Genomic DNA, 15095 nt, shown 5'->3' with positions numbered 1-15095 from the left:
AGCTAGTATCCTAACAGTGCATTATCAGTGATGTCAGATGGTGTCAGATCACATGTAACTGGAACCTAAGGGAAGAAGGTTCTAATGGAGTCCTGCCAAAGTCCATCTCTGTAAATAGTCATTAACAATAATACAGAGTGGCAGCGGGTCCGAGAACCATTTACTAAGGATCCCAGTTGACGTTGATAAAGGTGTGAGAGGCCAGGCTGTTGGCCCAGCAGAGCACACACGAGAAACAGCCCGAGCAAAAATCAGAGCAATTAATTGACACTGGAGTCCTCCGACGGTCGACTAAAAGTGCACGGAGTTATGGAGAATGTCTGAACTCTGCCCAAGCCCCTGGGCCTCGTGGAGGACCTCAACCTAGCTGAGCACTGCAGAAACTGGTGTCGCCGATCCAGCCAATGCCTCCGGACTCGCACAGAAACCAAATAAGTATCAAGTCATTGTTCGCCTTTATGCAATTGGCAAACATTTTAATAAAACAGAGGCTGATGAAGAAACTGCCAAATACAAAGTGGTCATTAAGATCTTTAATTCCTACTTTAGCCTATGGCACAATACTTTAACAGACTGGCAGAGTTCAACAGGCACAGCCAAGAACTTGTGGAGAATATTGTTTTTTTAAATAAATGACCTGTATCGCCAATAAATTGAGCGTGACTTGATAACACTTAAATAACAAAAGACTTTATTGCCAACAAATAAATAAGCATTTACATTAATAGGGTGAAACAGAATAATTCTGCAACTGGACATAGAATCCATAGAATCCCCACAGTGCAGAAGGAGGCCATTCGGCCCATCAGGTCTGCACTGACCACAATCTGACCCAGGGCCTTAGCTTAAGGGTTTTTTAAAAAAGGCATGGACAAGTTGGGCCGAAGGGCCTGTTTCCGTGCTGTAAACCGCTATGACTCTATGACCTATTTCCACAACCGCACATATTTACCCTGCTATTCTCCCTGACACCAGGGTCAATTTAGCATAGCCAATTAACCTAACCCGCACATCTTTGGACTGTGGGAGGAAACCGGAGGAAACCCACGCAGACATGGGAAGAACGTGCAAACTCCACACAGACAGGGACCCGAGGCCAGAATCGAACCCGGGTCCCTGGCACTGTGAGGCAGCAGTGCTAACCGTTGTGCCACCATGCCACCCTGTACAACCTGCCCCCCTGGCTCCAACTGAGGATTCTCCCTGACCCGGGATACGCGCCCTTTCACTTGATTGGCTTAGCTTCCCGGCTCAACACTCCATATTGTCCAGCCCAATCACGTGGCCCTCAGGGAATGCCTCCTTAAAGGGGCCACGCTACCACAATCTCTTAGCAGATAACTGCAAACATGATAACATTGAGAGAGGAGCTTTTTAAAGATCTGTGCCGGCACGGTAGCACAGTGGTTAGCACTGCTGCTTTACAGCTCCAGGGTCCTGGGTTCGATTCCCGGCTCGGGTCACTGTCTGTGTGGAGTTTGCACATTCTCCTCGCGTCTGCGTGGGTTTCCTCCGGGTGCTCCGGTTTCTTCCCACAGTCCAAAGATGTGCAGGTTAGGTTGATTGGCCAGGTTAAAAATTGCCTCTTAGAGTCCTGAGATGCGTAGATTAGAGGGATTAGCGGGTAAATATGTGGGGGTAGGGCCTAGGTGGGATTGTGGTCGGTGTAGACTCGATGGGCCGAATGGCCTCCTTTTGCACTGTAGGGTTTCTATGTTTCTAATTCTCCGGATGTTCACACCTCACCGCCGTTGCCAGCGAGAAGGGAGAATTCAGCGCTCAGCCAAATCTGCTGAATGCTGACGTAAAGACGTGGAATGTCGCACTGTGGGAAGAAAAGGACAGATGGGGGCGAATTTTCTCAGCCCGCCCACCATGGGAATCGGAGCAGGTAAGGGATGGGCTATGGAAAGGCCCGTTGACCTCGAGTGGGATTTTCCATTTTCAGGACAAGCAAACAATAAATAAAAATAAAAAGCTATACAACAGGATCGAGAAGTGCGAAGTGACTCATGGGTGGGATTTTATGGCTGCGCTTGTCCTGAAACTGTAAAATTCCACCTGAAGTCAACGGATCTTTCCATGGTCTGCACCTTGCCCGCTACAATTCCCATGGCGGGTGGGACGGGAAAATGTGTCTCACAGTTAGAGGAGAAGCTATCACTACATGTGTTAGCCTTTGCTGGCACTACACACTGAAAGAAGTCCAACAGGTTTATTTGGTAGCAAAAGCCACTAGCTTTCGAAGCGCTGCTCCTTCATCAGGTGAGTGGGATTTGATACCAGGTCACTCCACTGCGGGAAGGGCAGTAAGTAAGGATGGAATCTGACACTGGGGCAGCAATCTCCCTGGTGCCAGAGACTATCTACAATGAGAAATTCCAGCACATTCTCTTAAAGCCATCAAGGATAGTTGTATGCAGGAGAAATGGTTCCCCTGAAGGGCCGCATTGAAGTGGCTGTGCCGCTTAATGAACAAACAGCAGATTTGCCTCTACACGAAGTGAAGGGAAACTACCCCGCATTGATGCATCATGACAGGGCTGGAAAAGACTTGACTGAATTGGGCTGAAGTCCACATGATGGCTAATGGAGAATCAGGCCTCATGAAAATTTTTAAAAAGCACACAGTTGTTTTCAACGGAGAATTTTGGAGCAAGAAGGACATTACAGTCAAATTAAAAATAAAATACAGAAGCCAAGCAAGATGTTTGAAGGTATGGCTTGTACCATATGATATTAGATTGAAGGTGGAGGCTGACTTGGAGTGGCTTTGAAGACTTGAGTTTTGGAACCTGTCAGTATCAGCGAATGGGCCATGTCTATTGTTCCAATCATTACAAAAGATGGCTCTGTGAGGATTCGTGGGGACTTCAAGATCACCATAATTCCAGTGTTATGCGCTGAACATTACCCATTACCGTACACCTGGGACCTGTTTGCAGGGTTGGCAGGAGGCCAGAATTTCTGCAGAATTGACCTGAGCCAGGCGTACTGAAGTCACAGGAACTCCTGACAATTGTGACACACAAAGGCTTGTTCCGGTACTGAAGATTGCCATTTGCCAATGCTCCTGCATTGTTTCAAATGGCAATGGATCAGATCCTGAGCAGACTGAGCGGAGTCCAGTGCCATTTGGACAACATCCTAGTCACTGGAAGAGATGAAGAGAAAGACCTTTGAAACTTGGATGCCACTCTCCAAAGATTGGAAGACCTTGGTCTGAGGGTCTATAAGGACAAGTGTGAGTTGTTCCAGTCCTCTGTTGAGTAACGGGACATGTGTTTGACATCCCCGGCTTTCACAAATCTCCTTCTAAGGTTAAGGCCACTACAGAGGCGCCTGCACCTCAGAATATTAGCCAGTTACGTTCCTTCCTGGAATTGTTGAATTATTATGGAAGATTTGACCCAAACTTGGCAACAATTCTGAAACCATTACACAACCTCTTGTGCCAGAACAAGATGTGAAAGTTGCCAAATCAATGCAATTAACCCTTCATGCAAGCCAAAGAAGAGGCACTTAAATCTGAAGCTCTCAGCACTTTGATCCTACATTACCCATACAGTTAGCCTGTGATGCATCTGCTTATGGTGTAGGAGCGGTGGTCTCCCCTATCGTGCCAGCGGGTGAAGAAAGACCCATTGCTTTTACTTCTCAAACCTTAAGCAAAGCTGAGTGCAATTCTATCCAGATTGAATGGGATGCACTGGGGATCATCTCCGGCATCAAGAAATTCCATCAAAAGAGAAAATGCTAGAAAATCTCAGCAGGTAGCATCTATAAGGAGAGAAAAAAGAGCTGACGTTTCAAGTCCAGATGACCATTTGTCAGATTCCAGCATCTGCAGTAATTTGCTTTTATCAAGAAATTCCATCAGTTCCTATATGGGAGAAAGTTTGTATCGCTGACAGTAGACCATTGTCCACTCACTATCAATTTTGGACCACACACAGGAATTTCGTCACTCGCTGAAAGTAGGATGGACATTGCTCCTGTCTGCACATACCTACATAATTAAATACCACCAGTCTACTTAATGTGTAATGCAGATGGACGTTCAAAGTTGCCAATACCCATCAGTTCTTCAGACTGCTCGAAGGGGAATATTTTCTACTTTAAACACATTGACAACAAACCAGTCACTTCTATGCAAGTGAGAAAGCACATCTGGAATGACCCTGAACTCTCAGAACTGATGGACATGGTTTTACAAGGAAAGACTTCAGGACTGACACATAGCCTGACACTTTACTACTTCAGGAGAATGGAGCTGTCAGTACAGTCAGCATGTCTTCTATTGGGGTTCCGAGTGATTATTCTGCCACCATTGAGGAAACGGGTGTTAGAGAAGCTACATGGGGACCATTGCAGAGTTGTACGCATGAAGGAAATTGCAAGACATTATTTCTGGTGGCATGAACTTGATGCTGAGATCAAAGAAAAAGCTGGAACATGTTCTTCCTGTGCAAAGGCGAGGAACCTGCCACCCTTAGCATCCCTGCATCCATGGGCGTGACCTGAAGAGGCTCAGCAACATATACATATGGATTTTGCAGGACCTTTCAGAGAACACATGTACTTAGTAACTGTTGACACTCACACCAAATTACCAGAGGTCGCTGTGATGACATCTACCTCATCTGAGAAGATCATTGAGAAGCTGGAAGAAGTTTGAATTTCCAGAAGTGCTGGTGAGCGACAATGGACCTCAATTTGTCTTGCAGGAATTTGAGAACTTCCGACAAAGAAAATGCATTCAACACACTACATCTGTGCCATATCACCCTGCCACTAATGGATTAGCAGAGCGCTTCATCCAAACCATGAATCATGCTTTGAAAACAACCAAAGAACAAGATTCACTTATCCAATGCCTCAACAAATTCTTACTGATCTATCAGAAGACCATGCATGCCACAACCAAGACCTCTCCTACATTACTCATAATGACTGCATTCTGTATTCTATCTTCTAAAACTTCCAAAAACCAAGGGGATTGTGTGACAACAACAACAACAAGCACAAGTGGAACAGAATGAAAGAAATGCAAAGCACAGAGTTTTTAACCAGGGACGATGAGTCTTGGCTCAGAATTACTCCCCAGGGGAGAATGGGCTCCTGCCACAGTCCTTGTGCAGACTGGGCCTGTCTCTTACACTATCCAGGCCTCAGATGACATCATCTGGCGCAGGCATGCAGACAGGTTATTGGCTGGAAAAACAGATCTGCTAAGATTGGAGCCTGTTGAGAATTTGGGTTCAGCTTTACCAAGTCAGGACTTTCCTGTAAGCCCTACACCACCAAATGAGGAAGTCAACACCTCACCCTCTGCTCAGGTGCAGGGACAACCACCACTGATGTCAGTGTGAAGATAAAAACGCCAGTGGTTCCGAGAGCGCCAACCTCCAGGATGCCTGAATTTATAGTAGTAACTAACCCGTTGACTATTGTTGATGGTGAACTTGTCTTGGGAACATTCAAATTAAGGGAGGAGGAAATGTTATATATTTGTCCCTTTTGGTTCATAGAATCCCTACAGTGCAGAAGGAGGCCATTCAGCTCATCGAGTCTGCACCGACCACAATCCCACCCAGGCCCTATTCCTCTACCCCACATATTTACTCTGTGAATTCCCCTGACACTAGGGTCAATTTAGCATGGCCAATCAATCTAACTCGCCCATCTTTGGACTGTGGGAGGAAACGGGAGCATCCAGAGGAAACCCACTCAGACATGGGGAGAAAATGCAAATTCCACACAGTGACCCGAGGCCGGAATTGAACCTAGATCCCAATTGCTGTGAGACAGCAGTGCTAACCACTGTGCCACCGTGCCCCCCCCTAGAGCTCACTGTAGAGCCCTGCCATTGTAATGTATGCAAGGAAGTGATGCAATGCTATGTAGAGCAGGAAACACGGAAGCAGCAAGTATGAGAGAGGACCCACCACAATAAAGTTACTTTTGTTTATCAAGTGTGTTCCTGAGTGTCATTCTCCAAATGCACCACAGACATGTAAATGACGGAGAGACCTTGCCAACATGTGAAATAGGACGATCTTAAATGTGTGAGAAAGGTTCTCCGAGGTACAGGAAATAGATTGCAGGAGGAATATCTTACAAGCAGATGGATGGAATAATGAAGGGAATTGAATTGGAAGGCAAGTGAGGGGGAAACTCCTTGTGAATTCAAATCAGTTTTAAAATTGTGAAAAATGATAGATTACTCCTAAGTGCCAGGTTATGCTAAGAAAAATAAAAAAAGAAACACAAAAAATGTATTTGTGAAGCAAAGCTAATGAACCTGAGAGTGTCTAGTGAAAAAGACAGGCAAGATGAAGATGTGGAGGAATATGCAACTGTCTGGACCAATTAATATCAACTGGTCTCCTCTGATTTTACATGTAAATGATCATAAGTTTGTGATTATATTACTGCCTTGTAACCACTCCTAGATATCTATTAGCTACACTGAATATGAAGTGAACTGATAAAAAACATTTCTCCTCAACATGTTCATCACATATTTATGCACTTGCTGCACTTCAAAGAGTTCCAATAATATCCGCATTGGATTTTAAGATATCAGCAGGAAATGGGGGAAATCCAATTTTTCTGGTAGGGGAAGATCTTTTCTGGTTTGGGTTGGACAAAAGGCAATGGAGAGGGTTTTTCCTGTGATATTAACATATTTTGACCCTATTTCTGATACAACCTCGTTGCTTCCACTATTTCCTTATCTTTTCCGATTTCTTTACCCTTCCCGACACTTCATTGCCTGTTGCTGTTCTCCACCTCACTCATTGTCCCCTCCTTCTTCCCTGTGGTGGATTTTTTTTTAAGATTACCATTCTTAACTGTGAAATTTATCAAGCAAAATATAAATGTAATTAATATTAATTAAACCCTGCTTACCATGAATAATGTACCAGATGTACTGGGAGAAACGTGTTTTAATGAGGAGCTGAAGGAAATCAGCATCAGTAGAGAAATGGTTTTGGGGAAATTGATGGGATTGAAGATGGATAAATCTCTAGGTCCTGATAATCTTCATCCTTGAGAACTTAAGGAACTGGCCCTGGAAATAGTAAATCCATTGGTGGTTATTCTCCAAAATTCTTTGGACTCTGGAATGGTTCCTACAGATTGGAGGGTAGCTATTCAAAAAAGGAAGTAGCGAGAAAACAGGGAACTATAGACCAGTGAGCCTAACATCGGTACTGAGGAAGTTGCTGGAGTCTATTATCAAGGATTTCATAACTCGGCATTTGGAAGGCAGCGCCATAATCAAATAAAGCCAGCATAGATTTACAAACCATGCTTGACGAATCTATTGGAATTTTTTGAGGATGTAACTAGTAGAGTTGACCAAGGAGAACTAGTGGATGTGGTTTATTTAGACTTTCAGAAGGCTTTCGACAAGGTTTCATGCAATAGACTACTATGTAAAGGTAAAGCACATGGGATTGTAGGTAATGTCTTGAGATGAATAGAAAGCGGGTTAGCAGATAGGAAGCAAAGTATTGGCATAAATGGATCTTTTTCTGATTGGCAGTCCGTGACTAGTGGGGTTCACATTATAATGTTCACATTATATATTAATGATTTGGAAGAGGGAACTGAATGTATTATCTCCAAATTTGCAGATGATACAAAGTTGGGTGGGAGGGTGAGCTGTGAGGAGGATGCAGAGATGCTTCAGAGTGATTTGGCCAGGCTGAGTGTGTGGGCATCTGCATGTGGATAAATTTGAGGTTATCCACTTTGGTAGCAATAATAGGAAGACAGATTATTACTTGAATGGGTGTAAATTGGGAGAGTGGACACTCAGCGGGACCTGGGAGTTTTCGTGTATCAGTCGCTGAAAGTAAGCACTCAGGTACAGCAGGCAAATGGTATGTTGGCCTTCATAGCAAGAGGATTTGAGTACAGGAATAGGGATATTTTGCTGCAATTGCATAGGGCGTTAGTGAGGCCATACCTGGAGTATTGTGTGCGGTTTTGGTGTCCTTATCTGAGGAAGGATGTCCTTGCTATAGACGGAGTACAGCAAAGATTTACCAGGCTGATTCCTGGGATGGCAGGTCTGTCATATGAGGAGAGACTAAGTCGGTTAGGATTATATTCACTGCAGTTTAGAAGAGTGAGAGGGAATCTCATAGAAACTTATAAAATTCTAATAGGGTTAGACAGGATAGATTCAGAAAGAATGTTCCCAATGGTAGAGGAATCCAGAACTAGGCGTCATAGTTTGAGGATTAGGGGTAAACCTTTTAGAACTGAGGTGAGGAGAAATTTCTTCGCCCAGAGGGTGGAGAATGTATGGAATTCACTAATACAGAAAGCAGTTGAGGCCAAAACGTTAGAAACATAGAAACATAGAAAAACTACAGCACAAAACAGGCCCTTCGGCCCCACAAGTTGTGCCGAACATATCCCTACCTTCTAGGCCTACCTATAACCCTCCATCCTATTAAGTCCCATGTACTCATCCAGGAATCTCTTAAAATTCCTATTGAGTTTGCCTCCACCACCACTGACGGCAGCCGATTCCACTCGCCCACCACCCTCTGTGTGAAAAACTTCCCCCTAACATTTCCCCTGTAACTACCCCCCAGCACCTTAAACCTGTGTCCTCTCGTAGCAGCCATTTCCACCCTGGGAAAAAGCCTCTGAGAGTCCACCTGATCTATGCCTCTCAACATCTTATATACCTCTATTAGGTCTCCTCTCATCCTACGTCTCTCCAAGGAGAAAAGACCGAGCTCCCTCAGCCTATCCTCATAAGGCATGCCACTCAATTATTAAATTTCATTAAATGCATTTTGAAAATCTAAGTACAATACCTCCAACAGTTCCCTTTTGATCCACAGCACGTGTGACCCCTTCAAAGAACTACGATAAATTGGTTAAACATGATTTCCCTTTCACAAAACCATGTTGACTCTGCCTGATTACCATGATTTTTTCCTAAGAGCCCTGCCATAACATCTTTAATAATAACTCCCAACATTTACCCTGTGACAGATGTTCCTTCCTTTTTTCAATAAAGGAGTTTACTATTTTCCAATCCAATGGCACCTCCCCTGAATCGAGGGAATTTTGGAAAATTAAAACCAATGCATTAATCTCTCACTGGCAACTTATTTTAAGACCCTAGGGATGAAGTCCATCATGACCTGGGGATTTGTCGACCTGCAGCTTCAACAATTTGCTAAGTACCACTAGTGATTGTAATTTTCCTGCGTTCCTCCCTGATTTACAGCTATTTCTGGGATGTTACTTGTATCTGCTATAGTGAAAACCAATGCCAACTCTTTATTTTCCATTATTAATTCCCCAGACTCACTTTCTGCAGGACCAATTTCATTTGCCACGGTGGGATTTCTTCCTGAGCATTATCCTGGGTCTCTGGATTAGTCCAGTGACAACATCACTATGCCACTGCCTCCTTCCACTGAACCTCCATTGACCTATGCCTTAAGTTCATTTGCCAGTTCACTTCAGCTAGCTCTGCTTTCATTCCCTCACAAATTGCCCTTATTTATTTTTAAAATAACAGGACACATTTTAAAAGAAAATTCTGATGCTCCAGTGCTTTGGTGCACAGTCACTGTGCCATACAGACAAAGATAACCTCAAATCTGTTCTCTCCTCTGTACTGAATTGCGTGATATCAGACAGACTGGTGTGGATGGTACAATAAGCTCACTGTGCCCTTGACTAGGAAGGAGGAAATCAGCCAAAGTTCTTTTCCTTATTGTTATTCATAGAATCATAGAAACCCTACAGTGCAGAAGGAGGCCATTCGGCCCATCGAGTCTGCACCGATCACAATCCCACCCAGGCCCTACACCCACATATTTACCCGCTAATCCCTCTAACCTACGCATCACAGGACTCTAAGGGGCAATTTTTAACCTGGCCAATCAACCTAACCTGCACATCTTTGGACTGTGGGAGGAAACCGGAGCACCCGGAGGAAACCCACGCAGACACGAGGAGAATGTGCAAACTCCACACAGACAGTGACCCGAGCCGGGAATCGAACCCAGGACCCTGGAGCTGTGAAGCAGCAGTGCTAACCACTGTGCTACCGTGCCGCCCCTCTAGCTCGAAAGTTCATGTGTATGGATGTTAAACAAGGAGCAGTCTCAGCTGTTCTGACTCCCCGAGGTAAAATAACCTGTCAACATCCACCCTCAACTTATTCCAGAAGGAAGACCACTTGCCGTCTTTCAGGGAAAGAGAAGAGAAAAGGGAAAGAAAAAAGGAGGGAAGAAAGATAGTTGGATCTACAATTAAGCTTCATTCTGTCTTAAGAGACTGAAATAAATTCAACAACAGAAATCTATAAATATGTTGGACAAATGCCCCCAGGATGCCATACTACCTTCCTAATGTTTCCTTTGACACTTTCACTGTTGTCCAGTGAAACCTAATAAAATCTATCATCTTTGTGACATGCTGTGAGTGATGAATGAGTAAAGCAGATGCTATTTAAGAAAAAAGCCGCCGTAAAAATCAAACAGTTACAAAATGTCCAGCAGAACAACAATATCCTTTTAAAGTTTCTCAATGTTTATTTGTGGTGGTGGGGAGCTGTGAGCGGCAGATTTTAATATCTTATTTTCAGGGCTTTTTTTTTCACTTTACAATCTCCTTTAGGTGCTGTGGATACTGGTTTGCCATTTCTAATAGTGTCTGAACCGGGGTGAACAGGTATTCTGTCTCTCTTGGAGCACTCTTAATTGCTGTGGTCGTTTCCTGATAGTTTCCCTGGTGGGTTCAAGGTAAGTTTTATTTTTTAATTTGTCTTCTTGACATCATTAAAACTTTGAATTTTTGTCAACTCTACTGGTGCTCACAGATGATGTTCAACTGTCTCATTATAGAATCATAGAATCCCTACAGTGCAGAAGCAGGCCATTTAGCCAATAGAGTCTGCACCAACTCTCTGACAGAGTATCTTACCCAGGCCCTCTTTCAGCCCTATCCCTATAACCCCACACATTTTCCATGGCTAATCCAACTCATCTAATCTTTGGACTGTGGGAGGAAACGGTTATTATTACTGTCTCATTATTTTCTCCCAGATGTAACTTCTGACCTGTTGATTTAGGGTTTGTACTTCCTGGACAATGCTTCCACAACAATAAGGATCACTCCAGAATCAATAAGCATCCCTTTCATAGAATCATAGAATCCCCACATCGCAGAAGGAGGCCATCCGGCCCACCGAGTCTGCACCGACCACAACTCCACCCAGCCCCCATCCCCGCAGCCCCACGCATCCACCCCGCTGGCCCCCCTGACACTAAGGGGCAATCTAGCATGGCCAACCAACCCAACCCGCACATCCCCGAACAATGGGAGGAAACCAGCGCACCTAGAGGAAAACCCACGCAGACACACGTTGTTTGATTTCAAGAAGAAATTAGATATAGCTCTTGGGGCTTAAAGGGATCAAGGGATATGGGGGGGAGGGGGGAATCAGAATATTGAATTCGATGATCAACTTTGATTAAAATGAATGGCAGAGCAAGCTCAAAGGGCCGAATGGCCTACTCCTGCTTCTAGTTTCTATGTTTCTAAATGCCCCATAACCTTAAAAACATTTTGCCAATATTGGTTGGAGGGGATGAGCTGTGATATAAGAACAAATTTGTATCTTATTTTTAAGAAACACACACAGCTGTCCATTCATGTTGTTGTTCTGCTCCCCTGTGGTGCCCAGCGCACACACAAGGTTTTGTTCCTTACACCACACAATTTCTGATTAAAAGTACTTGCAAGAAACCTACTGCTTTGTGATTAGTAACATATGTGATGGTAGCTCGGGATGACCTCTCTGCAATCTACTCCTGTGCAAATCCCTGAATCACCACTTGGGGCCTCCCCTGTCTACATGAATGTCACAACACCAGTCATCAGTAAAAATGATGAAAGATAAAATGTTGGTGCTTCCACGCAGCGGAATTCTCAGAATTATGCGAGGGGACATAGCTTTAAATTGAGGGGTGAGAGATATAGGACAGATGTTAGAGGTAGGTTCTTTACTCAGAGAGTAGTAAGGGCGTGGAATGCCCTGCCTGCAGCAGTAGTGGACTCGTCAACATTAAGAGCATTCAAATGGTTATTGGCTAAACATATGGATGATATTGGAATAGTGTAGGTTAGATGGGCTTTAGATTGGTTTCACTGGTCGGCGCAACATCAAGGGCTGAAGGGCTTGTACTGTGCTGTAATGTTCTATGTTCTATGAACAGAAATGCTCGGCAGATCAGGCAGCGGCTGTAGAGAGAGAAAAACAGAGTAAACAGCCGGAATTGTCTGTGGCCTTTGTCGAAGGGCTGGGATTTTGATTTTGATTTGATTTGATTTGATTTATTATTGTCACATGTATCGGCAGTGAAAAGTATTGTTTCTTGCATGCTATACAGACAAAGCATACCGTTCATAGAGAAGGAAACAAGAGATTGCAGAATGTAGTGTTACAATCATAGCTAGGGTATAGAGAAAGATCAACTTAATGCAAGATAAGTCCATTCAAAAGTCTGACAGCAGCAGGGAAGAAGCTGTTCTTGAGTCGATCAGTACGTGACCTCAGACTTTTGTACCTTTTTCCTGATGGAAGAAGGTGGAAGAGAGAATATTTGGGGTGCATGGGGTCCTTAATTATGCTGGCTGTTTTGCCGAGGCAGCGGGAAGTGTAGACAGAGTCAATGGATGGGAGGCTGGTTTGCATGATGGATTGGGCTACATTTACAACCTTTTGTAGTTCCTTGCGGTCTTGGGCAGAGCAGGAGCCATACCAAGCTGTGATACACCAGAAAGAATGCTTTCTATGGTGCATCTGTAAAAGTTGGTGAGAGTCGTAGCGGACATGCCAAATTTCCTGAGTCTTCTGAGAAAGTAGAGGTGTTGATGGGCTTTCCTAACTACAGTGTCGGCTTGGGGGTACCAGGACAGGTTGTTGGTGATGAGGACACCTAAAAGAAAGGCAGGAGGGTTGGAAAAGCGGTGAGGGAAAGAATCCAGAAGATCTGTTGGATCAGCTGGGGTGCTGGGTGGCCAACCGAGTTATTTACGTAGCCAATTACAGGCCGCCCACCACCCAGCTCAGCGGACATTTTCTCTTTGGCGAGAGGGCCAGCTGCTGAGTGGGGAGACCGCACAATGAAACCTGGTAAAGCCTTCCACTAGGATTTTATGCATACTCCATGGCCCATACATGGAGGGAGGGGTGGTCCCCTCAGCAGCAATGCCTGTCCCCTGTGGCAATGATATCCACCGCCAAATGCTCCGCAGCCACCCCATCCTTGATCACAGAGACCCCGCCAGCCTGGCTCCAGCTTCTCCCAAACTCTCTCTGAGGGTGCCAGTCACTGAGTGGGCATCTCCCTGCACTTGCAGCATCAGCAATCACCGCCATTGGTGGTGGCACTGCTAAGGCCGCAAAGCCTCTGATTGGACCAGGATCTCTTGGGGGGGGCAGGCCATTGTCCTTAATTGGATGGTGGCACTGGTGGCTCATGCTTAATCGGCCACACTGTGTCCTGCCACCCGCCAAAGCAGGTTCGCCTCCCATTTTGGGTGCCTGCAGGATGGCTGCTTTATCGACAAATTCAGTCCAAAGTTTCGGACCAATATCAGATCATCACCCTGAAACATTGAGTGGGATTCTCCGCTCTTGTCCGTGGCCAACCCACTGCAAGTGGGAACAGAGAATTTGTCGTTTCAGCCAAAACCCCATTCACTTTCAACGGCACCGGAGAATCCCAGACGCGATCGAGGACGGAGATTTTCAGCCATTAATTTTCTTTCTGCCTTTGCCGATACTGTACGAGTTTTATTTCGGATTTCCAGGATCTGCAGCATTTTGCTCTTGTACAGAGTTTTCAGAGACTCACACATCCCCATATAATGAGACACTGAGCAAGGCCCCAATGGCTTCTGCATAATGAGCGGTGGAAATGTGGTCTACAGTCACTCGTGCAAGTCTCCCAGAGGTGGATAATGGAGATGCCCAGGTACTCTCAACTGGGGACTGGTGTGAAGTGTGGAGAGATTTCAATGAGAAAATGTAAGAAAATACCACGTGTAGCTCTGTTTGAAAGGGGCACACAACAGGGTGTCCAAAACATCCGTTTCCAGTGGTAGCTCCATTTCACTAATTATAGCTGGAGTTCCATAACCTTAACTGTCATTTTAAGCTGGAAATAATACGCAGTGAGATAGACAAAGGGGACAAAAGTCAGGTGAAGGTCCAACACAACTTTATTGAACACTTTCTCATGGAAAAACAATATTCAATCTCTTCACAGGACTCTTCAGTGGACAGTATTAAATCTCTAAGTAAACAGTCTCAAATCTACACTAGGTTTCTACTCCTGACACATGCTCCCGAGGATTCGCTACACCCTATCCACATTTCCTCTTCGCTGTATTTGACCTCTTTATCTGAAACTGGTAATATCTGAAGACTGGTAATTCCTCTTCCATAAGGTTGGGACAGACTGTTCCTCAGTCTTTGAGATTGGCTGGTGCTTCAGGATCTGCAGTTGTCGATTTGGGCTTCCCCCTCATCCAGGGCTGGTTCTAGTCTTCAGGTCGTCTCACCAGGGTGGGCTACCGCATCTGGTCAGTCTGATGATTCTCACCACGAAGTACAAGGTGCTGCTCGGCTGCCAGTTGAAGATGCTCTCTGGAGACGCCATTGAAGAAGGTGCGAAAAAGCAGAGAGAGCTGGGACTCCAGGTTGTTCCTTTGATCCCCTCTTTGCGCCCTTTTGTGGCCTGTGTCCAATATTAGCATTGGGTGACGGTAGGGCGATCCAATGAGGTGACTGCTTTCCATATTTGGAAGTCGCAGAACATGGTTTTGAACCTTTAACTGCCAAGTGCAGTCCTTGTTGTGCTATGCCTCTGACCTTCCACTGAGCTGGGTGCCATCAAGTCTGCGTAGCATTCTTTGTAAGAAGTTTAACAACACCAGGTTAAAGTCCAACAGGTTTATTTGGTAGCAAAAGCCACAAGCTTTCGGAGCCTTAAGCTCCCTCTTCAGGTGAGTGCTGTTGTGTGCCCCTTTCACCT

The 15095-nt window shown here is 45.0% G+C and overlaps 1 protein-coding gene across 1 annotated transcript in view; it reads right to left on the bottom strand.

Moving 5' to 3' along the window:
• celsr3 (cadherin, EGF LAG seven-pass G-type receptor 3) overlaps positions 1-14859 on the bottom strand; it is a 269844-nt gene extending 254985 nt beyond the window's left edge. The window contains exon 1 of the mRNA XM_078210174.1: positions 14636-14859. Coding sequence (XP_078066300.1) covers positions 14636-14859 — 224 coding nt within the window. The remainder of the gene's footprint in view (positions 1-14635) is intronic.
• Positions 14860-15095: the final 236 nt, after the last annotated feature.

This window comes from Mustelus asterias, chromosome 3 (assembly GCF_964213995.1).
Source record: "Mustelus asterias chromosome 3, sMusAst1.hap1.1, whole genome shotgun sequence".
In the NCBI taxonomy this organism is placed as follows: Eukaryota; Metazoa; Chordata; class Chondrichthyes; order Carcharhiniformes; family Triakidae; genus Mustelus; species Mustelus asterias.
The sequence above is the reverse complement of the archived record's forward strand: the minus strand, read 5'-3'. Positions and strand labels throughout refer to the sequence as shown.